Here is a 26,442-nt window from a genome sequence, read left to right as displayed (position 1 = left end):
CAAAAAGGTCACATATCTGCAGCACTCTATCAACTTTCTACAATCAGAAAATGAAATCTAAAGGGCACCAATTTTGGTTAAATAGAGATTAAATAGAGATTGGTTAAATAGAGATTAGATTAAAAGTGGCCACAAATTCTTTGCAGCTTCTCCCATCAGGAGATGGAAACTGGCTGATAGCGGTGGCTCATGCCTGCAATCAGCCTGGGAGCGTTGTCTCCACCAAAAAAAAAAAAAAAAAAAAAAACCTAGCCAGGCACGGTGATATGTCCCTGTGGTCCCAGCTACTCAGGGGGTTGAGGCAGAAGGATTCTTGAGTCCAGGAGATCAAGGCTGTGGTTAAGTCATGATCATGTCACTGCACTCCAGCCTGGGAAACAGAGTGAGACATACACACACCCAGAGGTGGAACCAACTTTCCCACCCTTTGGATGAGGGCTCATCCCGTGACCTGCCCTGCCCAACAGAATGTGGTGGCGATGTTGTGTGATTTCCAACTCTTGGTCTCTAAGACTGCAACTTCCTCTCCCACTTCTGCCATCATGTGAAGAAGCCCAAGATGAAAGCTCACAGGGGCAGGAGGTCCCTCTGGCCATCCCTGCTGGGATTCCAGACACATGAGGGCCATCCAGCCCCAGATGACCTACAGTGGAACCACCCAGTCAACACAGAATCATGAGAAGTAATAAACCTTTGTCACTGTCAGCTACCACTTTTGGGGGTAGCTTGTTACACAGCAATGAATGACTGAAATATGTATTTTGTTAATATGTACTATGCTGATATAAACATGTTGATGAGATATAAATTCATATTCACAGATATATTTGTTATCAAAATAACAAAGATCCCAAGCAGAGAGTGGAAAGAGCATAGGATTTTCAATCAAAGAACCTGGGCTGAAGACTTGGTCCTGCTCTGTCCCTTGTACTAAGGAATATTATGATTTTGTGCAAGTCTCTTACCTCTCAACCTCCATTTTCACATCTAAAAATTCCTCGTGGAGTCAGAATGATGACAAAATATGAATAACACATGTGAAAGTGCTTTGTAAACAGCAAGGTACATTACAGGTTGAGCTGTGCCTGCTACTGTTACCTACATGCCACGTAGAGGCTTTCCTGTTTTTCCTTCTCTGCAGAGACATCTGCATGAATGTAGATGTCTTACAAGTTTCTCTCCTGTAAATCTGCTCATACAGGGCAGCATCTGTGCACACACACACACACAGACCTCCACAGAGAGACTCCAAAGACCTCGAGGTGCCACGAACCTCACGGACAGTGCCATTGTCCCTTCTTGTCACTGTGTAGTACTTAGACCTCAGTCACTCATTCTCACCCCTTTCTACTATCTCCTAGAAGCGGTCCTGAGCTGTCACCTTGCTCACTCCATGTCCTGGTGGCAACATAAGAGGAAAAGATAAAAAGATCTGTTTTATTTTGGAAATCCAAACCAAGTTGAGAGGAGAAAGACTTGATCATGGTTAAAAAGTTAATTATGTCACACACAAGAATGACGTCTAGACAGGATGAAGTTCAAGAGAACAGACACAGAAGAGCTAGGAATGCAGGGTGGGCCATGAAGCAGAGATGCAGCAAGAAAAGAAGGAATAACCCACACTCAGGGCGCCAGCGGCTTCTCAGGGAGACACGTGCCTGTCAGCGAGAGAAGTGAAGAGGGATACCTATGCACACGCAGAGTATCTAGAGAGTAGTGCCTGTCACGTGGGAGATCTCAACTCTTGTTTGATGAATGAATAAGTGAATGAACGAACTGAAGATGTACAATCCAACAGAAAACTCAAAAATCGAGTTCACATAGAAATAGGGCAGTTGGGGGCCCGCCTAGATGAAGCAGTCTTACTGGGAATGACCACTCCCCATGATGGGAGCAATGTGTTCTTTAAGATAAGGGGGGAAAGTTCATGAACTCCTCTACGAGTTTATTAAAGTATAATAAATTCTTATATAAAAATGGGATTGTTCCTTCCACCAAAAGTAAGTCTCGATAGCTAAAGTTTCGGATATTTTACCTTACTCTATCCTGAAATGTAAAGGGCTTTCCTCCCAGGATTCTCCACACAATCAGCTTTGCTCTCAGACAGCTCTGCTTCCTAACAATGCCCTTCCTAAGCAAGCTGGCAACAGGCAAACGTTCATACTAGGATTTTATATAGTCTAGAATGCTCTGCTTTGCACCTAAAAATCATGCTCGTAAGGAGAGAATGTCTGACATGGCTCACACACGAGAAGAAAGCTATGTTGTTCTTTTCCTCTTAAAATACTACCACTCTCTCTATGCATCAGGCTTTCTTCCTGTGATTTCCATTTTCACATGATTATTTGGATTTTTATTCTCTACCATCTTCCTTGCTAAGTAGGAATCCACTTTGCATGCTCAACTAGGCTGAATGGGGTCAAGCTACAGCCTGAGCGTATTCTGCATTTACCGGCTCATTCAGGATTAAGGAAAACAAGGAGGAACAGAGAAGACGACACAATTCCTGACCTCGGGGAACACCTGTTAGCTGATGAGACAAGACTTTATGTATGCAACAGCTAGATAACAATACGTAAAAGTATATGAGTAACTGAGAGCATAGAAAAGGATATGCTGGGTGTTCCTAGGTGGCAGGACAGGTGTTGCTTGAGGCACGGAGACCTTGTGGATAAAGTGGAATTTAACTGGAGCCCCGAGGAATGAGTGACACCAGAAAAGGTGGAATGGAGAGATAAAGGCCTCCACACGGTGAAAGAGGAAAGTAGAGCTCAGGGTGGAGGGTTTTTATAGGATTGACGAGCACTGGACCGCAAAGGGGGTGGGGGAGTGCAGGGGTTTGAAAGTGAGACAAGGGGTAGGGTTACCACCCAGTGGCAGAAGGATCAAAACTACAGATATTCTGTTTAACACAGAAGTCATCTTGGCTAAGAGTGGGCCTGTTTCTCCATTCATTCATCAATAAATATAGGTTGATATACTACAGCTAGGTACCAGAGGCTACAGGATGCTCCCTTTTTAAAATTTTAAAGTTGCGGGGTACAATTCAGGGTTAAATGTACAAACAGTCATTGTGTAGGTAAAGTGTGGGCCTCACTTTGATCCCCACTTCATCTGGTTTAAGATTAGGTATGCTCATTGATGAGGTGTGCCCCCCTCCCTTTCCTTAAGAATCACACAGACTAGGAGAGGCTGATTTAAAAAAAATGATTTTGATGTATTGTGAAAAGTGTTAGGATAAAGAGATATATGGAAATGGATTGCAAGAAAGCAGAGAGGGACACCTAGGTCATCTTCAGGGGCTGAAGACTGACGACACTTCAAACGAAAGGAAGGTAATGTCATCCTGAAAGAGAGGCAGAAGCTGCCAGGTGGATGGGGAAAAGGTCACTGCAGAGACACTAGGTGTGAGAGAGCCAGAGATGGGGCCTTGGCAGGAAAGAACAAGGGGATGTGTGTGGGCAAGGGAGAAGCATGGGTCACTGACTGCCTGAGACACAGGAAACCGAGAGCTGTGAGAACCTATCCCTTCTCCGCAAATAATTCACAGAGAGACTTTGGATGTCTTCCTTCTCCATGTTTTCAATGTCTTCATTCAAGGCACACTGAACTCTGACTGTTCTTCAGTTGAATGCCAAAGTCAAAATTAGGTCAAAACGGCAAGAACCACCCTGAAGGTACGTGTGTACAAGACTCACAGAAGCTTGAGGAGAAGAACAGAAGGCATCTCATCTAGTTCCACCTCCTTTCCAAACTAACATTTCTTCTAAGTATCCCTGGCAGGTGGCCACCCAGATGGAAAGAAATCCACGCAGCTCCAGGGAGCTCGGTCTGCCTCAGGAAGCAGCCCAATTCACTGCCAAACGTCACTAGTTGGGAAAAGGTGTTTTCTTAAACTAAGCCTAAGTATGCCTTGCTGTAGTCCCTTGCCATTTTGGTCTTCAAGGGAGACTTAAAAAAAAAATAGCCAACCATGCCTTGAGCAGATGGTGCTATGTCACATCTATAATAGTGAACTGAGAACTGTCTCTCTTCCTCACTGAAGGACTTCTTTGCTAACAACGGGCTTAGTTTGGATTAATCAGGTTCTCTACGATACTACACCACCTTCCTTTTCGGGAAGACCTGGGAGGACACCTGTTACTTTTGGTGATGCTTCACTTACCTCCCTCACTGATTAGGAATACCTTGTGTCTGTACAATACTCCACCCTTCCCAAGCATCTTCACGTAAATCACCACATCCCAGTATCAGGAGAGAGCCGCTGCGCCATCATTAGTATGTTATCTTCGCAAACCTCTTTGTATCTGTTTCAGGATGCAGTCTAAAGGGGATGTCTGAAAGAACCCTGGGGTTCTGTCAGAACAAAAGCTAGGCGGTGCGAAAGATCTAATGTATTTTATGAGAGGGAAGAAGAACCAACTCTGGATGTCTACTTTGACTGTGGACAAGTAACTGAGACTTACCTTAACTATGGACCACATATACTCCTGTCTCAGCAAACCATTTGTATGACTACTCATGTCACAAACCTCCATGCTAAGTGCCTGGCCTCGAGACTGGGAGAGAAGAGGTTAGAGATGGAGTGAAGTAAGGCACGGTTTTAACTCTTCCTGTTAGACGTAGAACAAAAGTTGAAAGAAATGGCATGCCTTAGTCACCAAAATGACCTTAGTGGCCTGTGAAAGATGGAGGGGAGGTCATGGCAGAGAAGGAGTGGGGAGTATCACTGGGGGGAAAACGAATTGTAAAGCCCACATTTTAGTCTCCCCCAGAGTGAAGTCCAAAGTGCCAGCTCTATTATGGTGCTTCATAGACTATTAAGGACAGGACCCAGAGACCCTCATGTTCTAGGGAAAGCCTGGTTCTAGAAGGTTAAGTGAATGCTCGCTACCAGGATTAAAATGACAGCAGCTTTTTCCTTTCCCCTATCAAGCCAAAGAGAGATGTGTTTGTTACGCCAGAAAGCATTATAAGAATTTCGACTCCTCTTGGTTGCTTCAGCAAGAAATGGGTTAGGGTAAATGTGTGACTCCTAATGTCATGGGTCCCTGGGGATCGGTTCTACGAAGCATGCCATGTCTCACTGCACTGAACACGTTGTTTAAGCACCTACAAGATTCACTGCAGAGGAACAAATGACTTGCCTACTGCTGACAGAGCCCTCACTGCCTGCCTACCCACCCATATCCGGAGGACTGTATCTGTCTGGAGAGTTCCCAGCCCTCCAAAGGGTACCAGCACCCCTACAGGAAGAATCTTAAGGATGAACGACTTAACCTGATGACACCTGGCTTTGATTGAAGGAAAGATGTATGTAAATATCAAGTCATTGTCAACAGTTCAGTGATTTCTCCAGAGAAACAGGAAAGTATTAGGTTTCCCATGGGAAAACAAACTGTGGGCTTGAGACTGTACCTTAGAAGATGCTAATGTACAAGACAGAGGAGAAAACTCGACACACTAAGGGCAAACCAACCTTGTGGGAAGGGTACAGCAGCCGTCCGCTGTGAGTCTGACTTGAGTTTCATAGCTGTCCAGGGGACACACGGCCTGCTGAACGGAGGGGCATTCCACAGTGCTACAGTCCACGCTGAACACTGAAGGGGCAAACAGAGAGGCACCATTTACTGTTACATTTACTTGCACTTGGAATCCCAGAATGAAATACTGGCTCTTGGCACATTTCCAAAGTTTCCTTGCTTCCCAGAAACCCAGTCCTAGTGCCGGCATTCTGACTTCACTCAGTGCTAAAGAAATGTAATACGCCCCAAACTTTCTGTGTAAGGAAAGAGGTGGGGATAAGGCATTTAAGAGTTACAATAGAGAGAGAGAGAGAGAGAGAGAGAGAGAGAGAGAGAGAGAGAGAGAGAGAGAGAGAGAGACAGACAGACAGACACACAGAGACAGAGAGAAAGAGAGAGACAGACAGACAAACACACACACACACCAATAGTGGTTACATGGATGGTGACAGCCAGAGGCATTTTTATAGAATTGTTCAAGAGATAGACAAGGAATTGTTTTGCTTGGAGCATTTATCTAGCAGGGGGAAAAATAAACCCAAACAAATAAACAAACAAAAAACACAACTGATCAACGATTAGAATCTTGCAAAGAATAAATCACTATAACCCCAAAGCACTCACAGACCACATCAAAAACGTGGCCCCAAGAGCAAAGACATTAGAAAAAGTATGAAGCAAGAAACAGCTGGGACGCAGCAACATATCAGATGTTGGCACGGAAGGTGAGTGAACAGTCAAAGATGACTTAGCACACGCTACCAAGGGAAGGGGCGGAGGCTGGGAATTGGCAATGAGAGAGATTGGGGCCGAGTATCGCGCTACAAAACTTCTGGCATTTTGATGCGTATATTTATCCAAAAATAGCTTTGTTTGATGTATGATGATTGCTTTTTAATGTAGTACTTGACAGTGACAGCTACATCGGCAAATGAGGAGGACTGTGACATTTACTGGGGGAATGAGGCATGGGGCCATGGTACCATAAAGTTTAACCCCACCTCTCCCCTTATCGAGAACACTTAGTGGAAAAAAAAGAAGAAAAGAGAAAAAGACACGCTCCCTCTCTGAAGGTGCTTACGTATCAGATTATTGCTCTGGTTCTTTGACTAGAAGGCCAGAAGTCAGGCTGCATGAGCCCAAGTGGCAGGCTTGTGGTTTACCGGGGGGAATGCATGTTTCACATGAGAGAAGAAGCCAAGGGTAGCCCCTGGAGGGATCTGCGGCCCTCCAATGCAAAGGAGTGAGGCTGTTGAGACAGAGTGTGTGCGTACCTGGTTTGCACTCATAGAGGTCACAGCACTCTCCCGGCTTCCCTGAGGCTTTGGACACTAGTATGTTCAGGTATCCCGGCTGGCAGACTTTACGCAGACAGCCCGCGGGGTCACACACGCAGCGGCTGGGCAAGGGGCAGCACTCCCCGGGGGGAGCGTAACCCTCGATCAGAACGGAATCTTCAGGACAGCGTGGAGAGAACTGGACTTCACAGCGGGCCTTGGAGCAATCTGGCTTCTCTTCTAGACGGGAGAGAAAGAATTTAGCTTATGCCCAGGGCAGTGCGGGGCACTTCTGTCAGAAGCACGGACAGTCCTGATGATCTGTTTACTAACCGAAGAGGTGGGCAGAGAAAGAAATCTGGTGCAAACCCTTGAAACTGATTTAGCCAACAATGAAAATCTCACCCAAGATCTGCCCATGATGCCCACATATGAGCCTGACGTTCCCTTCCTCTTTGTCTTCCTTATTCCTTTGAATAAGCAATGTCTAGAGCACTGACTACCACGAAGAAAGGCGAAGGAAGATGCATCCGTGGCACGGGGAATCTGAAAACCAGATTCAGTCATTCACTAACTGAAAGATCTTTGAGTTCAAAAGAGCTTTAAGGGCTGTTCTGTGGAAACAGCGTACCTTTCAACACCAACACACAAGTAGGTGACGGCGACTCCAGAAACTAAAGACATCACGCGCAACTATCAATGTAGAAGAACCCTATCTTAAAACACTGAGTTTTGATGAGACGAACTTTCTAAGATTCAATGACGTGGCAGCTTAGCAAGATGGAGAAGGAATGCAATTGCCGTTAATTTCCCGAAATGACATCTGGTGTGTTTCTGGTTCTGGCAGAGCTCCAACAAATGCAGCCCATTCCTCTCTCTCCAGTACGATATGCAGAACTGCTGACCTCAATTTTAGAGACAGGAAAAATAAAGCAAGGTGGGTAGTACCCAAAGATTTCAAGATGGGGAGCAAAGCTTGGAACCCTAGCAAAGCTTGGAACCACTTTTTTGGGTTGAGCTTTTACAAGTTCTACACCAACATAAGGTCCTTGAGGAAAACACTGGAATGAACCAAAGTACATCATCACAGCCCAGGACCTTTGGTGGGAGGTGGGGAGTTCAGGAAATTTGGGGTGAGAACGCCGCCAGGTGGTACCAGGGAGTATTTCCACTGGCTTCACTGTCTTTCCTAAAGCAAAACCCAAACACAGTCTGACATAGTAGGGTAAGACCCCAGAGGTCACCTAGTCTAGTTTCCCCATTTTGGAGATTAAGCACCTGAGGTCCCAGGGCTCGCATGACCTGTTAAGCCCAGTGGTAAAATTAAATCAAGAATTCAGGCCTTCGAGGGACCAGGTCACTCAGATCTTGATACCACAAAGCTCTCTTTCCAAAACCAGGCCTGTCTGCTGTCAACTTCCTCGTCTAGTTAAGACCCAGTATAGGGGACCCTTCAAACACGTAGTTCTAGTGAATTCACGCCAATATATTGACTGAGCACCTGCGGTGGCAGCAGTTTGGTTATGTCAGTAGAGGGAACAGACATAGATGTCTGCCCTCATTAATTGACAGGGCAACAGAAGGTGGCAGAAAACAGTCAATATTACAGATAAGCACACTACACAGTGGAACAGGTTAATGTGTGCAATGGTGGGACGAGAACAGAGTAAGAGGAACTGGAGTTCCTGGAAGAAGGGTACACCCTTCTTACGGTGTGGTCAGAATGGGCATGTTTGACAAAGACTCAAAGGCTCCCGGGAGAAGAGCCTCCCCTCCGGGGAACTGCTAATGCATGCCTGTGAGTCCCAGGAAGGGTAAGGAGGCCAGAGCGGCTGGGGCGGAGTCAGTGAAGGGTGAGCAGTTGAGGCTGGATGGGCCACAGGACATCTGATGATTTAGAGCCCCTGAGGTCTTCTTAAAGACTGCTGCTTTTACTAGGAGATACATTAGAGCTTTGATTATGTAGGCAAAGGAAAGGAAACAAGTCAGGAAACAGACCCCTTCTTGGAATTACGGGCCTTGGGGATCCTGGGCAGGAAGAAGGAGGATATCTGGGGAGAGAAGAGATGGAGAAGGAGGCTGGAAAAGCATGTGGAAAGCACAAATATGGAGGAAGACAGACACGTGCCCTATTCACCAAGGCTGGGTAGAGGGCATGGTAGACACAGAGATGGTGGCCGACTTTTTTTTTTTTCTGAGTTGGAGTTTCATTTTGTTGCCTAGGTTGGAGTGCAATGGCATGCTCACGGCCACCGCAGCCTCTACCTGCTGGGCTTAGGTGATCCTTCTGCTTCAGCTTTCCAAGTAGCTGGAACTACAGATGTGTGCTACCATGCCTGGCTTATTGTTTTTTATTTATTTATTGTAGAGATGAGGTCTCACCAAGTTGTCCAGGTTGGTCTCCAACCCCCGGGTTCAGGCAATCCTCTTGGCCTCCCAAAGTGCTGGGATGACAGGCTGAGCCACCGCACTTGGCTGGTGGCTGACTCTTAGGTTCCCATGGTCTTCCTTCCACCAGTTACCTTAGGACTGCCCTCTAACGCTACTGTGGGATACATGCTGCTTTCTTACATCTGGGCCTCAGTCAGGGGCAACATTCAACTGCAGGCCTCTGCCCTCTCTTCTGGTTACCATCCCCAGGCCAATATCCAGCAGCTTAAAGCAGAGGGAAAAATATAACAGCCTCTGTCATGACACGCATGCCATGTGCTAATGCCACAATAAACCTAGAAGGCGAGTCATTATTTGCTCCATTTTTCAGATGAGGAAACTGAGGTTCACACAGGTCAGGTTCCTTGCCTGAGAGCACACAGCTAGCAAATGCTGATGGCATGATCTGAACCTGGGTCCATCTGGCTCCGGCTAGGCTTCTCTGTAATAACAACTGTGCTATCTCGGAATCACTAGGGCTGTTTGTGTCCAACTTTGCCCCCCGCCCCCACATTGATGTCTCTGGTCTTCTTCCCTGCGGTTTCTGTGAAAGTGATCCAGCATAGCCAGACTCTGTTCTCCCTGTGCATGACTTGTGGGACCCGCAGAGCCCGCTTCCACATGTGCCTGATCAAACAGAAGCCGCCTCGAGTCTCGGAGGATCCATCCAGCCCACCTTCATATCATAACCCCAAGGAATTGCCGGGAGGTGATTAAGCAACGCGAATTCTGCTCTCAGATCCCCATCAGAGCAGGGCGGAATCCATCAAAGGGCGAAGGAGGAGCAGGAGAATGCTGACTGTATGAGGGTTAAGTCAGAGTTTGTAAAGTGCATTAGGTAGACGGCTTATCTGGCAAACACATTGTTTCATTATTAAGGAAAGCTCTGCGACTTTAATTGCAAATAGCACTTAATTCCTACTCTTGTTAATTTGCTGTAATTAACTTATTCTGTATCACATTACATTACATTCTTCTCCTACAAAATATTTGGTATGGATAACCAGACTTTTTAAACATACGCTTCAATTAAACACATTTCCATTAAAACTCAACATCTCCGTACTCTGGATGTGTGCTTTGCAGCTCAAGGCTAAAGAGATGTATTTATTTCTTAATGGCCGCCATCAGAATACAAGAGGGTGGAGGGAGAGGCTCCCAGACAGTCTTGACCATAAGCGAATCAGAGTTTGAGAGCTTGAAGGGATTCAAGAATGTTAAAAATGTTAAGGCCGGCATGGTGGCTCAAGCCTGTAATCCCAGCACTTTGGGAGGGCGAGGTGAGAGGACTGCCTGAGCCCAGAGGACTGCCTGAGCCCAGGAGTTTGAGATCAGCCTGGGCAACTTGGTGAGACCTCATGTCTACAGTAAATAAATAAAAAATACTAGCCGGGCATGGTATCACATGCCTGTAGTTCCAGCTACTTGGAAGGCTGAGGCACAAGGATCTTTGGAGCCCAGTAAGTAGAGGCTGTGGTGGCCATGAGTGTGCCACTGCACTCCAGCCTGGGTGACAGAGTGAGACTCTGAACCCCCCACCCAAAAAACAAAGTTAAATCTTACTAAATACCTTCTCAGATTTTAAAGTCATCCTTGTGTTTTGAGAATAGACTGTTTTTAAAGACCCTGTTGGATTTGACTTTCTAACATTTCAAAATGTATCAACTTGAGTAATATCCATCTTTAGTTCTCTCTCTCTCTCTCTCTCTCTCTCTCTCTCTCTCTCTCTCTGTGTGTGTGTGTGTGTGTGTGTGTGTGTGTGTTGGCCTTATCAGTCTTAGTTTTGGAGTTACACCAACTCTTTAGATGAGTTGTTCAGCATTCTCCCTCTTTCTCTGCTGCAAAACTGTTTCAACACCTATGAAACAATCTGAACTTGGTATATTTTTTAAGGTGAAAGGGATAGATTTCTTCTTGGGTTATTATTCAGGTGTCCTACCTCTTTTAGAATCATGTTTACCAATATTTTACTAAAAAGTACGTAATTCATCTAGTTTTCCAAATTCATTTTAATCTTTACTGACCGAGCTTACTTCTTTATATTTTTTTAGGGGAAGGACCCAAAAAACCCAAGAATTTATTTATAAAAAATTGCGTATTTATTCTGACATGTTTAAACTTCAGTCACCTACAAAGTACTCTCCGTTTGATGCAACACACCTATCAAGATGCTTTTTCCACGTTCAAAACAGTTTTTGAATTTGTCCATTTTGATGCCTTTTAGTGCTTCTGGTGTTTTTTGTTTCACCTCTTTTCACATCAGCAAAACGTTTCCCTTTGAGAACTTTTTTCATCTGGGAAAACAAAGTCGCTTGGGGGGGAGATGGGGTGAATAGGGAGGGTGGAACACGGGGGTCATGCCGTTTTTTCATCAAAAACTGCTGAACACTCAACGCAGTGTCAGCAGGTGTCTTATCATGGTGGAAGAACCAGTCACTTGTTGGCCACAACTTGGGAGATTTCCTCCCCAATGCAGCCTCTCACAACAACGCTAGCTGGCATTCTGATGCCGATGGGTTCCTAAGGACACTCACCTAGCGGGAGAAACTTGTATCCCAAGGAGCCCACCCACCAAAAAATAATTCTGTTATTTGGGGGGTTCATCAGTGTTCATCAGTTCTTTCAAGTGTTTGATTCTCTTTCTCTTCCTTTTTGTCTTTCAGATGATTTTGTTAGTTTTCTTCTAGTGTTAACAATTAGTTACTACTACTTCTCTTTTTTTTTTTTGAGTTGGAGTCTCACTCTGTTGCGCAGACTGGAGTGCAGTGGCACACTCCGGGCCATCACCTCAGCCTTCCAAGTAGCTGGGAATATAGGCACATGCTACCATGCCTGGCTAATTTTTGATTTATTGTAGAAATGAGGTCTCACCAGGTTGCCCAGGCTGGTCTCGAGCCCGTGGGCTCAGGCAATCCGCTCGCCTTGGTCTCCCAAAGTGCTGGGATTACAGGCTGAGCCACTGAGCCCGGCCTGACTTCCTCTTTAAAGACTTTTTATAAGTGAGCTATTAAATTTCTACACAGGCAGATTTTGGAGAACTTTCCTTTTCATTTTAATTAATGTTTTTACTGCCTTCTTTCCAGAGAACGTAAGCTGTACAGTCTTCTACTTTTGTTAACTTCTTGAGTTTATTTATGTTATTGGTTTTTGGCACATGTATGGGTAGGCGTGGCGGTATGGCCAATTTAAAAGTAGACGGGTATTTGAAAATAACATGTATTCGCAATTTATTGTATATCTATTTTTTTTTTAAGTTGGGGTCTCACTCTGTTGCCTAGGTTGTAGTGCAGTGGTACAATTATGGGCTCACTGCAGCCTTGAACTTCTGGTTCAAGCGATTTTCCTGACATGTGCCACCATACCTGGCTAATTTATTTATTTATTTGTTAATTTTTAAATTTTTTATTTTTCATGGAATATTTGTTCCACACTGGTCTTGAACTGCTGGCCTCAAGAGATCTTCCCATCTCAGTCTCTGCATATCTATAGTAAATCAAACTTTTTAATTATGACATTCAGCTCACCTATATCTTATATTTTTTATTTGATTTCCAGGAGATTCTTGTGAAAATCTCTCACCATAAGCCAGTAACTTCTCTTCATATTTCTCATAGTTTTTTTCCTTTAAATTTTCAAAACTGTGTTAACTTCATGACTAACAGGCATAAGATTCAAGCTTGTTATACTGACTTAGCAAATGGTAAAATTATGCTTTACAAGAATTTAGATTTCCAAAGGTTGCATCTTTCTGATTCTGTAATTGTTGGTGACATTCTTAGCTTTATTTTTCTCTTCTTTCAGTCCTCCATTCACCTGCCAATGGATTACCTCAAATCTTTACTTACCCAGCATCCTCCCTGCCCCCAAACAGTTACCAACTTGTCACTTAAACTCAGTGTGGTTGCCATAACAACAGGAATTGTTTTTCTGAGACCTTCTTCTGCAGCCTTTTTTCTAAAGAAATTCTCCCAGTAGATTTTATTTGTTCATCTATGTCTCTATTCCATCTTTCTTCCATGGAGAAAATAAGGAGAAAACTACAGCCACATCATGAATTTCCCATCAGTTAGAAGTCTGAATTTGTAATTTTGTCTATTTGAAAAGAAGTCTCTCCTAACTCCTTCACTATGGTGTCTAACAAAGCTACGTGTAATACTTGAGTAATTAACAGGTTTTTTAGTCTGACTGCACTGACAACACTGTAAGTAGCATTAAAAAACAAACAAAAAACTTACCCAGATGTAGAAGAACTAAAGTGATGATATCACTTGTAAAAAGAAGTCATTGAGGGAAAGTAAGCTGGTTTCATATGAATAAGATTCTTTTAACAGGTTAGTACTTAAAATACCTGCAGGGTCACCCAATGGAAAGTGACTTTGCAATAATACTGGCAAGTTTCTATCAATCCTAATCACTTTAACCTAAGCTCTTGGGTCTTTCTAGACCTTCTCCCAGTCCATATGTCAACAGAGAAAGTACGATGATGATCTACAAAAAGCAAATAACGCCAGAGCTTTCGGATTTAAATAAAACACAAAGACAAATGGAAAAATCCTGGTGGAAAGGTTGTTAAAAAAAGAGAAGATCAAAATTATACTGGCAGATTCTCATTATTTCTATTTAAATTTTGTAGAATCCCATACATTTGATGCTAAAGCCTTCCATCCATTTCAGAATCTCTGGAAATGGTCCCTTAAGATAACAACAGATATGCTGTGCACTTACTAATGGAAAACAGGCAGCATAAGACGGATAGGGAGACTGAGACAGTCAACCACAATGTCGACTTGCTTGGGTACTCTGTTCTTTCCCAAAGTCTATCTTAATTCTCTCTCACACACACGTGCCACGCCACCATTCTGAGAAAATTCTTGGGTGTTTCATACTTCTGAGAATTCAAAAGATCCCAAATTTGGATTGGATTTGGTATCACAGAATTTAGTAGGTAGAACATGAAATCCAGAGGGGAAGAGCCTGGGGTCACTGTTTTCCCTACACGTCATTCACATCATTTCATGTCATCTGAAGTCCAAGATAAGCTGTATCACTTGGGGAGGATCACTGGATCCCTCAGGCACCTGGTAAGATAGAGAGACAAATCTGCAGAATTCCAATTCTGGAGGAGACAGACAATAAACAAAGAGCTACCCAGCATAGTGCCAGATGGTGATAATGGTTTTGCAGCATATTCAGTGATGTAGGTGCAATGCATTAGCCAGGTAAGGGACGGTTTCTCCAACATGGTGGCTGGACAGACTGCGTGAAAGAAGGAAGAATGCAAATTAACAGGGCAAGAATATCCCAGACCTAGGAAATGGCACGAATACAGGCTCTAAGGCAAGAAGTAGCTTACCCTCCAAGTGGAAAAACAGACTTCAAGATCATTAAGAAGAAATCTCAACTGGTAAGATTAATAGGTAGAAAATATCAATAAAGACTCACAAAAGAAACTATGATGGATAATGTTTCTTAAGGATTCAAATCTCATGGAAGAGAAATGAAAAATAAAGCCCTCCTAACTGAGCACCTCTTACCTGTGGGGCACACCTCTATTCATACTCACACATCCCTGTTCTGTGAAGAAGAGATTACATCTTCATCTCTACTTGACAGACAAGGAGACAGACCCAGAGAAGATATATGAAACTTGGCCAAAGTCACAAAGCAAGTGGCAGAGCTGCCAAAGCCTACAATTTCCCCACCAGTCCATAATGCCAAAGAGCAAAAGAGACTTCAACTTTCCTAGTCAGCATTTCTGGAATTTTTATGTTTTCTCAATAGCTACATTTTTGCTCCAGTAGAGAGGACAACATTAATTCACAAAGATAAAGAGGTTTAGGATCTTCGGGGTATCCCCATCACTTTCATGTTGGGTGTCCACTGCATCTGAGTCTTGATCTCAGAGACAGCACACAATAAAAGGAGGAGCTTGCTGGTATGTGGCATTATTTTGCTCTGAAAACTTCTATTACAAATGCAATGCGTATGTCATCCCTACATTTTAAAATTTAGACTGACTCCTTTAAAGTTACACTGTGAATTCTTTTCATTCACATTCCATGATTTTATCATAACCTTTTTTGGCAAGCTTTGCTGTGAAGACTTGTTCCGTACAATCATAACCCCAAGGGGAAAAAATTAGACTTGTTGATACAGTCCCAGAAATATTTCATATTTCAGCTTGCTCAGAAACACCCACTATACTTTCCCAGCACTTTGACTCTGAATTTAGGATTTAACAGCAATGGAATCTGCGTGGAGACTTTTCTTGGTGGTTTGTTAAAGATGCCATATTAAATTGCTCTTGACAACTTAATAAAGTTAGTTTGCATCACAGTGGAATATAAATTAGTCAAATATAAAGGAAAAAATGAAATGATCTGTGAGACTGTAACTTGTGATACTTTTAATTCAGTGGTTCTCAATACTGGCTGCACATTAAAACCACTTGGAAAGCCTTTAAAAATACCACTGTCTGGATCCCACCTCAAACCAATTAAATCAGAATTTCTGGGGGAGTAGCCTGGGCATTGGTGTTTGTTTCAATAGCTCCAGGGTGATTCTATTGTGTGACTGGGGCTGAGAACCACTGCCTTATTCCTTCAGGCAAACTAAGAAACTTTACAATGAAGTTCCCTATTGACCGTTAGGCTCCATCAAGGGCATATTCAAACATCCTGGTAAAACGGCTGGCCAACTGCCAAAAAAGCCCTGAGTTCCCCCAGACCTTTGCCTGCCACCAAGTGGTCCAAGCTGTATGCTGAGCCCCACTGTACCTCTAAAAATCTCCTGGACCACACATCTTTTCTTCCTGCAGGGTGTTATTGAATGGGGCTGATAATAATGCTTGAGAACAGACCTTTGCTCCTTAAAGTGTGGCCCCTGGACCAGCAGCTTCAGCATTACCTGGGAGCTTGCTGGAGATGCAGAAACTTAGGCCTCATGACAGACACACTAAATCAGAATCTGCATTTTAGTGAAACACACAGTAAAGCTTGAGATGAACTGCTCTGGAGTGGTGGCTCTCAAACCGTGATCCCTGGACCAGCAGCATCAGCATTTCTGAGAAACTTGCCACAAAGGCACATTCTAAGGCTCCTCAAACCCTCCAGGTGATTCTCATGCTCACTGAAGTTTGAGAACCCCAGAGCTAGAATGATGATTCTCAGCCCTGGCTGCACATTAGAATCCCCTGGGGAAGATTAAACTTCCAAAAGCTCAGGGCATACCTCAGACCAATTAAATTAGAATTTCTGCAAGGGGGACCCTGACATCAGGATTTTTTTTTTTAAGTTGGAGTCTCACTCTATCACCCAGACTGTAGTGCAGTGGCATGCTCATGGCCACCACAGCCTCAACCTGCTGGGTTCCGGCAATCCTTCTGTCTCAGCCTTCCAAGTTTGCCAGAACTACATGTGTGTGCTACCACACCCGGCTATTTTTTATTTATTGTAGAGACAAGGTCTTGTCAAGTTGCCTGGGTGGGTCTCAAACCCGCGGGCTCAGGTAATCCACTTGCCTCGGCCTCCCAAAGTGCTGGGATTACAGGCTGAGCCACTGAGCCCAGCTGGCATCAGGATTTTTAATAGTCTCTCAGGTGTTCTAGGCACTCCAAGCCCTTCGTCCTTCATACTCCCAGGGGAAATAAAATTGCTTTAATTCTCAAGAAATCGGATCCAATCAGTCTTCCCTGGAACCTTCCTGGAAATGGTCAGCACTTCCTGGGAGGAGGATAAAAAAAGCTGAGAGAGGCTTCCAGGATTTGCTTTTATGGGAGGTGGTGGGATAAAGAAAGCAGGGAGTGAGACTGCCAGAATGCAAATGTGGCCCGGATGCATTTTACTGCATTTTAAGCAATGTAAATGTTTACTGGAATTTTGAGTCCAGATACACGTTTTATGTCATCATCTGTTAATTCACACCTGAAAAACATATTCAGTTTACTCCCAGAGAGACTTGCTATTTAAATTATTATATTCATATATTCACACACGCTAACAAATTTCAAAATATAGCGATGAATTTATTTTTAAAAATCTGACAATAAAATAAGGCCTAAGGATGGTTTAGATAAATGTATAAAGAACTAAAGATTGGTTTCAAAAAGATGAATTTTACTATAGTCTTCTCTGAATACCCTGTCCCCCCTTTGCCCTAAAAATTAGCCCTCAAAAAAGGGATCCAGATGATTAGAAAACAGGACAAACAACTAGTGAGGAAGACTTAAATGAACTAAATTTGAATAGTCAGCTCAGCGACATCTTAAGAAGACTCTTCGTAACAGCTTGAAAATTGTCACAGAGGCAGAAACGTTAGAAATTAAGAACTTCACCAGTGGTGGTTAAGGGAAGGCACCATCCATTATAGAACACAGATAAACTTCTACTTTGCTGAGGAATTCTGGGTAGGCTGCTTTCCATACTTCAATTTTTCCTCCCTGAAGAAGAGACGCCACAACTTTGTTCTTCCTTTGTGTAACAATGACACCGATTAGAAAAAATATATATAATAAAATGTCAGATTCTAAATATGTGAGTGAAGGACCTAGTACTCTTCATCTGTAAGGTAAGAAGCTGGCGCTTGTGGATGTCTCCTCTGCCAGAAGTGCCGTGAACCCTTCCCACGCAGTCAGGTCCAAGGATGTCTGGTCCCTGCTCATTCAAGGAGACCCACAAATGCTCGCTGAATGCAAGGAGCAGTCAGTCCTTTTAAAACTCCACTATGTGTCAACACTCCAGCATTTCAGCAATCTAGTAGAAAGTGTGCTCTTATGTGATTTTAAACAGCAAGGAACCAAGGGTGTTCTCAGTCACCCTGTCAATAAATTCTCGCATCCCAGAGGCGGCACATGGATTTCAGAAGTCTTTAGGACTCCAAAGAGTATCATGTGTTGGCCTGAGGTTTCTGAACGTGACTATTACTTTCATGGTTAAGATGACATATCAAGAATGAGGCTGATGACTAGCGTGAATCAAGGCCAGGTGGAGAGGACATCCGAACACATGGCTGCCACTCTGTCCTGGCTGACGACAGCTGTAGGAAGTAAAAGAACAGAAGCAGCCATGGCTGTTTTCATGAGGGCATGCACATTCCAAAAAAAAAACCCCATGTGGTTAAAATTATCAATCGGTTCTTGAAAATACATTTTGGTCATTTATTTTTTCTGCCTTTCCCTTCCTTCCTTTTCTTTTCTTTTTAAAAATTTTTTTCTATTTCACTGAAGATAAACTACTTCTTTAAACCACTTGTTATTTAACAGAGTTTACTTTTAAAAATTTTAGATACAGGGGTACAAGTGCATATTCGCTACATGGGTATATCATCCAGTAGAGGGGGGTTTGGGTTTTTAGTGTACCCATCACCCAAAGAGTGAACACTGTACCCAAGAGTCAATTTTTCAACCATCACCTTCCTCACACCTCCCCTCTTTTGGAGTCTCCAGTGTCTATTATTTTCACCTTCATGTCCAGGTGTACCCAGAGTTTAGCTCCCACTTATAAGTGAGAACATGCAGTGTTTGGTTTTCTGTTTCTGAATCAGTTCACTTAGGATAATGGCCTCCAGCTCCATTCATGTTGCTGCAAGGGACATGCATTCTTTTTTTTTTTTTTTTTTTTTTGATTTGGAGTCTTACTCCGTTGCCCAGACTGGAGTGCAGTGGCATGCTCCCGGCCACTGCAGTCTCAACCGGCTGGGATCTGGCGATCCTTCCATCGCAGTCTTCCAAGTAGCTGGAACTACAGGTGTGTGCTACCACGCCTAGCTAATTTTTGATTTATTGTAGTGATGAGGTCTTGCCAAGTTGCCCAGGTGGGTCTCCAATGCGTGGGCTCAGGCAATCCACTCACCTTGGCCTCCCAAAGCACTGGGATTACAGGCTAAGCCACCGAGCCTGACCTAGCTGTGTATTCTTTTTTTTTTTTGAGTTGGAGTCTCACTTTGTTGCCCAGACTGGAGTGCAGTGGCCGCTTCCGGCCACCGCAGCCTTGACCTGCTGGGCTCCGGCGATCCCTCTGCCTCAGCCTTCCAAGGAGCTGGAACTACAGGTGTGCACTACCACACCTGGCTAATTTTTTGATTTATTGTAGAGATGAGGGCTCGCCAAGTTGCCCAGGCGGGTCTCGAACCCGTGGCATGCTGAGGCAATTCACTCACCTCAGCCTCTCAAAGCACAGGATTACAGGCTGAGACACCAAGCCTGGCTAGCTGTGTATTCTTACAAGAGTATCTTGACTTCTCTGGGTCACAATCTCCTCAGGTTTGTAATAAGACTTAAGTAAGACAGTATATTTTACAAGTAGCCCTAATGCCTGGCATGATCTGCTCAACAGATAGTAGTTCAAGACATTATCCTCATTGTTATCATGATTAATTACTAGAACGAGTTTAGGCTAGTCCCCACGTTTTTCTCCTTTTCAGTTTGTTTTAAACCTAAGGCCTACCATGATGTTCCAGAACACAGATGAAACCATTCAATGTTTGCTATGTACTTTACTGATAAAAGTAAAGTTGGTTCTGAAACACACACACACACACACACACACACACACACACACAGGGATCTATACCTCTATACACATTCATCTCAGCATGCCAAAAGTTTTGCTCAAGTGCCGTTTCTCAGTCAGCTCCCATTACGTTCTTTACTAATTCCTTTAAAACAATAAAGCGTTTTGCAAGAACAGTCTCCACTCTGTCTAGAGAGAAGGAAGGAAGCTGCTTTATATAGGTAGTTTTCCCTGGAGATTCTTCCCTGGCTATTTCTACATTCAAGATATGTGGATGGGCCCTGCTTATAAGATTGTCAAGATGACAGGCTGGTGTAGAATGGCAATGAACCTCTAAAAGCCAACAAAATCCTCCTAACACCTATCTCCCCACTGGGAAGGTCCTCCAGGGCGAGAAACCAGCTCTGCAGACCCCTCCCCAGAGGTGAGTGCACCCCTGAGAACAGCCTTGGTTCCTTCCCAGGGTTCCTTCTCAGAAGGCCTCTCCACATTTCTGGACCATTCCTTCAGCTCCAGCGCCAACTTCCTAATCAGACTTGCCTAGGGCAAGCCTCTGATGGGGCCCCACGTTTCTATGCCCTCTTTGTGTCCTTTGTGTACCCACCACAACCGCCAGGAGGGCACCCAGAGACTGCAAATATGCGAGTTGCAGCTGAGCAAAGGGACGTGTTTACTTTCCATCCTGAACTACAACTTGACCTGTAGAAAAACAAAAATACTGCAACGTGTATTTTTTTTCCCCAGAAATGATAATTATAGTACTCCAAACATTTTTCAAACTTCAACTACCAAAATGGAAAAGGCATGTCAACAAATAATTTATTAAATAGGTGCTTATTTTCTTGGTAGCCCTTACATGGAAATTATGCTTTTCTTTTTTTCTTCATAGCCATTAGAGGGCTTGGCTCTTGGCTCGAAGCCATCTTCCAGGGTAAGGTGGGGCTCAGCCTCCCAAGATGAGGTAGGCGGGAAAGTCCTCCCTATTCATTGCAGTCGACAGGGGTTTATAGCACCTTTCTCTACTTCAAAAATGCCAGCGATTTGAACATTACAGCCTGTACCTGGGGCTGTACAAAGGAACTTCTGCACACCTGGCCGCTGGGAGGTGCTGGATTAGAAGCCTAAGGCCAGATACTCCCCTGGCATGGGCTTACCTGAACTCCTCTCTGGGGAGACGCCTCCCCACCTCCATCCTCACCTGCCCCTTGACTTTGAGCCAAAGGTTTTCCCAGACCCAGGAATCCCACCAGGACTTGCCCAGCTTCACCACCACCGCCAAGCTTTCCAACACTCTGCAGGCCTCTGGTTCTCCAACCTGAATATGCCAAAGTGCTGTACAAAGCACAGATTGCTGGATTTTATCCCCAGTTGCTAAATTAGTTAGTCTGGGCTAAGGTCTGAGGATGTGTGTTTCTAACAGGTTTGTTGGTTCTTGATGCCACTATCTGGGTACCATGCTTTATATTATTTCTGCTTGAAATCTTCAGTATATTGGAACCTCCACCATCTCTCCTCCCTCTAAAACAGCTGATTTCCTCTGTCTCTGTTTCATTTTGAGTCAGGGTCTCACTCTGTCGCCCAGGCTGGAACACAGTGTCATGATCACAATGAGCACGGCTCACAGCAAGCAGTCTCAACCTCCTGGGCTCAGGCGATCCTTCCGTCTCAGCCTCTTAAGTAGCTGGAACTATAGATGCACACCACCACACCCAGCTAATATTTTGATTTTTTTGTAGAGACGAGGTTTCGCTATGTTGCCCAGGCTGGTGTTGAACTCTTGGGCTCAAGCAATCTGTCCACCTTGGCCTACCAAAGTGCTGGGACTACGGGCACGAGTCACCACACCTGGCTAATATTTTGAGTTTTTGGAGAAATGAGGTTTCGCTATGTTGTCCAAGCTGGCTCAAGCAATCCGCCCGCCTCAGCCTCCCAAAGTGCTAGGATGACAGGCGTGAGCCACGGCGCCAGGCTTTCCTTTGTCTGTCTGTCTGCCTCTCTCATCTATAGATAACGTAGTGGAGATGGCTCTAGATACAAGAGGACAGCAGCAGGCTTGATGGACCTGAATGACAGTGGTCCCAGCCAATCTCCTCCTCTTCTACACCAAATAGTCACCCACTCGGAGCCCAGCATCTCGGGCCCAAGAAAGAATCCAGAGAGGAGCACTAGAGAGGGAGGGGCAAGCTGCTGAGGCTTCCAGGATGAGAACAGTGTATGGCGGCTACCAAAGTGAACCTGTGATCAGCATCTGTGCTGTGCCTGTGTCCCAGGATTCTCTTCCATTCACAAAGAGGTCCGAGGACGGAACGATTCCACCAATAGGTCTCAGCAGGTTCTGACCAACCAGCTCATGAATTCACACTCCCATAACTAGGACTGTGTGCTCACTTGCAACAAAAATGTCATGACACTTAACTTTACATGTGCTATGGGGACTCCACAAGGGTGCGAAGGCCCTATGTTCCTTTTAGTTTTCTGTCCCTCATTCCCTACAGTGTAGTCCTTGTCCAGACAGTATTCCAGCCCCGGGGAAGAGGAAAAAGTGGAAGGGAAAGGTATGATATGAAAGGTGCATGAATACTTCTTCATTTTTTAATTTTAGATGCAGGGTTCAATTCAGAATTAGGTATACAAGTAGTTATCATACAGGTAAAGTTTGGGCCTCCCTTTGGTCCCCACTTCACCTGGTTTGAGATCAGGTACCCCGATGGATGTTATGTGCCCCCCTCCCTCCCCTGGCAGTGTCCTGCTACTGCCAATCCCTTTCTTATAGTATTATGGTAAATGTTCAGGTTCTGCTTAAGAGTGAAAACATGTGGTACTCAGTTCTTTGTTTCTGTGATAGAGCACTGAGTATGACAGACTCTAAATCCATCCAAGTGGTGCATGACTACCTCTGCTCACTTCATGGACTAGGACTCAAGTCACGTGGCCACAGCTCTCCACAAAGGAGTCTGGGCAATGTAGTCTCTATTCAGAGTAGCCATATCTCTAGATAAAATTTTGTATCTGTGCAAGAAGAGGAGAATGGACACACGGACATGGGGACAACTAGAAGCCTCTGCAACAAGTTTCCTTTAAAAGAAAAATGAACTGCAGGAATAATGGAAGTAGTGTGCCCTTTAAGAGAGAAGATAAAGAAAGCATTCTTAAGAATCACTTGAGAAACACTAAAATACACAAGATGTATGATGCTTACTAAAGTTCTACATCTATTTGTTAAAGTATCTGGAAGATTCTTATCCATTAACTCTGTAAGCATTTAATAATCAACTGCTATATAAGAGACACCATAATAAGCCGGGTATTTTAATAAAAGTAATGATATATGGGAAACCCTAAGTCATCAGTGAGCCTAGATTTTCTGTACAGATAAACTTTAAGCAGAAAGTCTCAGCTTCTTTCGAAGTATTCTATAGCTCAGAATTTTCAACAAATCAATCTAATTCTTCCTGCAATTAAGGTATCAAAAAAATGAACTGGAGATTTGAAGTTTAATTACAAGAGAGTCAAGGAATTAGTATGTTTGTTCTTGCATACAAAAGTGGGAATGATTTCAAGTACTTCCAATAAGACTTACTTGTTGAAGGAGGAGAAACGTTTTCTTAGTCAGAAATTCGTCAACATGAGTAAAGAAAACAGAGAGTTGGAAAAGATCTCCCCAAAGGTCGCACACCTAAGGCATGTTGAGGTAGGGCCAGAAGCCCAGTCTCCTGGGGACTCCTGAACCAGTTCCACCAAGACACACAGTCACCACCCTAACCTTGTCCTTCCATCTGGAGTTTCATCTTTCCCTGACGGTTATTCAATCTCTTACATAATATTTACAATTGCTTACAATATAGCTGAAAAATGATTTGATTACCACGTTCCTTTCGCATGAAATCAGCTAAATATACAAACCAAACCAAACCAAAAATAACCCTTTTTAAGTGGAGCAGCTAACAAAGGTCAGAAGAGCACCCAACCTCTGGTCAGAGGCAGGCTGGGGTGCTGTCCACCAGCCAGGTGCTGACAGGCCTCCCACCCACAGGCGGGGCCTCGCCCTTGGAGACAGGGTGAACAAATATGCCAGGAATGGGAGGGAGGGCCGGCTTGCCAAGATGAAATACAAGGACAATCTGTCTTCACACCAAGGGCCTTGGGGCTGGGGCCCCAGAAGGAGACGGCACCCAAGAGGAACACCCTCGGGCCTCCATACCACAGGGATTTCTCCGTAACAACCTGATCCCCAGGAAGGTTGGACCTCAGGCAGTCTCTCTCATCGTTAGAAGGTGAAGTCCAGGCAGAAAAAAGTATAAACTCTAAGATCACAGCTGCTAGTGAGACTAGAGAGGGTCTCTCAGCATCAAAGTGGTAGAATGCAGAAGTTGTGTCTCTGCTTCCAAGGCATGGGCTTGGCGTGGCCCCCAGCTCTGAGAAAAGAGCTGTGTGACCTTTGGGGAGATCATTTGGCTTTTCCAACTCTCTGTTATTGACAAATTTCTGACTAAGAAAATGTTTCCCCTCCTTTCCTTCCGCAAAGCACCCTCACGCTGCCATGTCTCCCTCACAGTTTCAACAGCACTTCTCTGCCCTGGTCTTGCTCCTTGGTTCTGAGATGGAATCGAGTTACCTGGACATCTTCTGCGAACGGCTGGAAGTCTACCCCAATGCTGAGCCGATGCATCTGCCTGCTGTCTAATGAGGGCATCGCTGGCTGGTAAAAGAAGAGGACGGAGACAGCCTTCCCTGTTTCTCCCTCATTTCCTGCTCTGCCTTTTCTTACTATTTGTCCCGTCTTGAAGTCACAGCTGCTTCACCGTCCAGGAAAGTCATTTTTTAAAAATCAGAGTTTACGTCAGTGCTACCCTTTGCCCGTGTTACAACTGAGAATCCCGAGATGTGCCCTGAAGGGAGAAGGCACTAGCCATCCAGAAAGGAGACTCACAGGAAGTCAGATATAGATGTCGGGGAGGCAGCACCACTGGTTTTCTTTGGTGATACTGGGAGCCGGACAGATAGAGAGCGTGTGAATTTCTCTTCTAAGTCTTCTTTAACAGCAGATTAAGAAGGCATCTTTTCTCCCTGACTTATTGTCTAGTTTCAGAGCAGATCTAGGCCTAGTGCCTCAATCCCCAGTTCTACTTGGAGGCACCAGTTTTTCACTATCTTCCCTATTCAAGGCGATTTCCTCCTAAGAGGCAAACGGAATCTCATCAGCCAGATAGTCTTTAAAAAACAAAACACACACACACACATACAAATACACAATGTTTGATAAAAGTGGTTATTGGTACTTGCTAGGAATATTACACATGAGATTTGAGACATCGCAAATGATCTTCAAGATTAACGGTTGTAATTCAGAAAGGCTAGTCAGTCAACATATCGTTCCTGGCCCTCCCATAAGAAAGGGATAGGTGGCTCAGCCTGTAATTCCAGCACTTTGGGAGGCCAAGGTCAGTAGATTGCCTGAGCCCATGGGTTCGAGACGAGCCCGCAACTTGGTGAGACCTCATCTCTACAATAAATAAAAAATTAGCCAGGCATGGTAGCACATGCTTGTAGTACTGGTTACTTGGAAGGCTGAGGTGGAAGGATTGCCTGAGCCCAGCAGGTCGATGCTGGGGTGGCCGTGAGTGTACCACTGCACTCCAGTCTGGGCCACAGAGTGAGACTAAAACTCAAAAAAAAAAAAAAAAAAAGAAAGAAAGAAAAGAAAAAGAAAAAAAAAGAGAAAGGGATGGGAATACAGTAGACTCAGAATTTCCACAAGAGACAAGGCCCGAGGTCTGTGTAAACACCCATGGGTGTTTACAACCACAACTGTCCCCTGAAAGTGCAATTTTACACTGGCCAGGACACTCACTGAGGTATTTCTAGAAATTGCTCCTTGGTTTTCTGCACATGCATTTTAGAGACTCAATCGACTGCCAAACAGCGTGCCAGCTCTTTAATTTGTCCCAGATTTCTGTTTTCTGGTGAAGAATCATCACTTTCTAGGACTTTGTTACTCCTCTGCACTCCCACCGCCAGCCCTAGAAGCTGGCTTTCTTTTGTAAAGAAAACAGTTTTGACTAGTTCATGACTTCCTCCATGTGAGATAATGGACTAAAAACAATCCAGCAGTTGGCTTGTCACCGGCTAAGTGATTTGCTCCTGCATAGGTGCTTCACAGCACACCTGATGGAAATTACAAATTACTACATGCCACGGAGCTTCCGGGTCACTGTTTCATGAATAACTGAATTCGTGAATGTTAAATCAATGAATCGCAAGGGCCTGCTGTGTTGGTTTCTGAGTAATAAATCTCGTGTAAGCCATGGTGGTTGGTGTTTAGCAATAACCTCATACCCAACCCTTCCAGGTACTACCCTCTTAAGAACACGCTCAGAAAGTGTCACCTCATCTGAGCCTCTGATGAGAATGTTGGTGATGGCAGAGTATGTAAGCCTCTGTTCGAGCCAGAGGAAGATTTCTCAATTAGTCATTCCAAGGCACTATGGGATCTAATTTCCATCCTTAAAGATGCCACTGTGAAGCAAAAACCTATTAAACTGAGAAAATGATATTTTTTTTATATTGGAAAATAACTTCGACTAGCTTCCAATAATGACTTAAAAGTAAGCAATCTAAGTTTAACTTGCCAGAAATATATAAAGCTAATTGAGTTGTTCAAATGAGTTTTAAGTAATGAATCCAATACCCACCCTGACCAAT

General features: G+C 44.3%; 1 protein-coding gene across 2 annotated transcripts in view; it reads right to left on the bottom strand.

Annotated features, from left to right (window-relative positions):
• The window catches only part of CRIM1 (cysteine rich transmembrane BMP regulator 1), a 209,302-nt gene that overhangs the window by 111,097 nt on the left and 71,763 nt on the right, over nt 1-26,442 (bottom strand). For both annotated transcript variants that reach the window (XM_021718099.1, XM_021718100.1), the window contains exons 3-4: nt 6,800-7,042; nt 5,480-5,600 (exon numbers count right to left, since the gene is read on the bottom strand). In XM_021718099.1, the coding sequence (XP_021573774.1) occupies nt 5,480-5,600; nt 6,800-7,042 (364 nt within the window). The remainder of the gene's footprint in view (nt 1-5,479; nt 5,601-6,799; nt 7,043-26,442) is intronic.

Source organism: Carlito syrichta, unplaced genomic scaffold, assembly GCF_000164805.1.
Source record: "Carlito syrichta isolate Samal-C Ts95f unplaced genomic scaffold, Tarsius_syrichta-2.0.1 Scaffold311830, whole genome shotgun sequence".
NCBI lineage: Eukaryota > Metazoa > Chordata > Mammalia > Primates > Tarsiidae > Carlito > Carlito syrichta.
The sequence above is the reverse complement of the archived record's forward strand: the minus strand, read 5'-3'. Positions and strand labels throughout refer to the sequence as shown.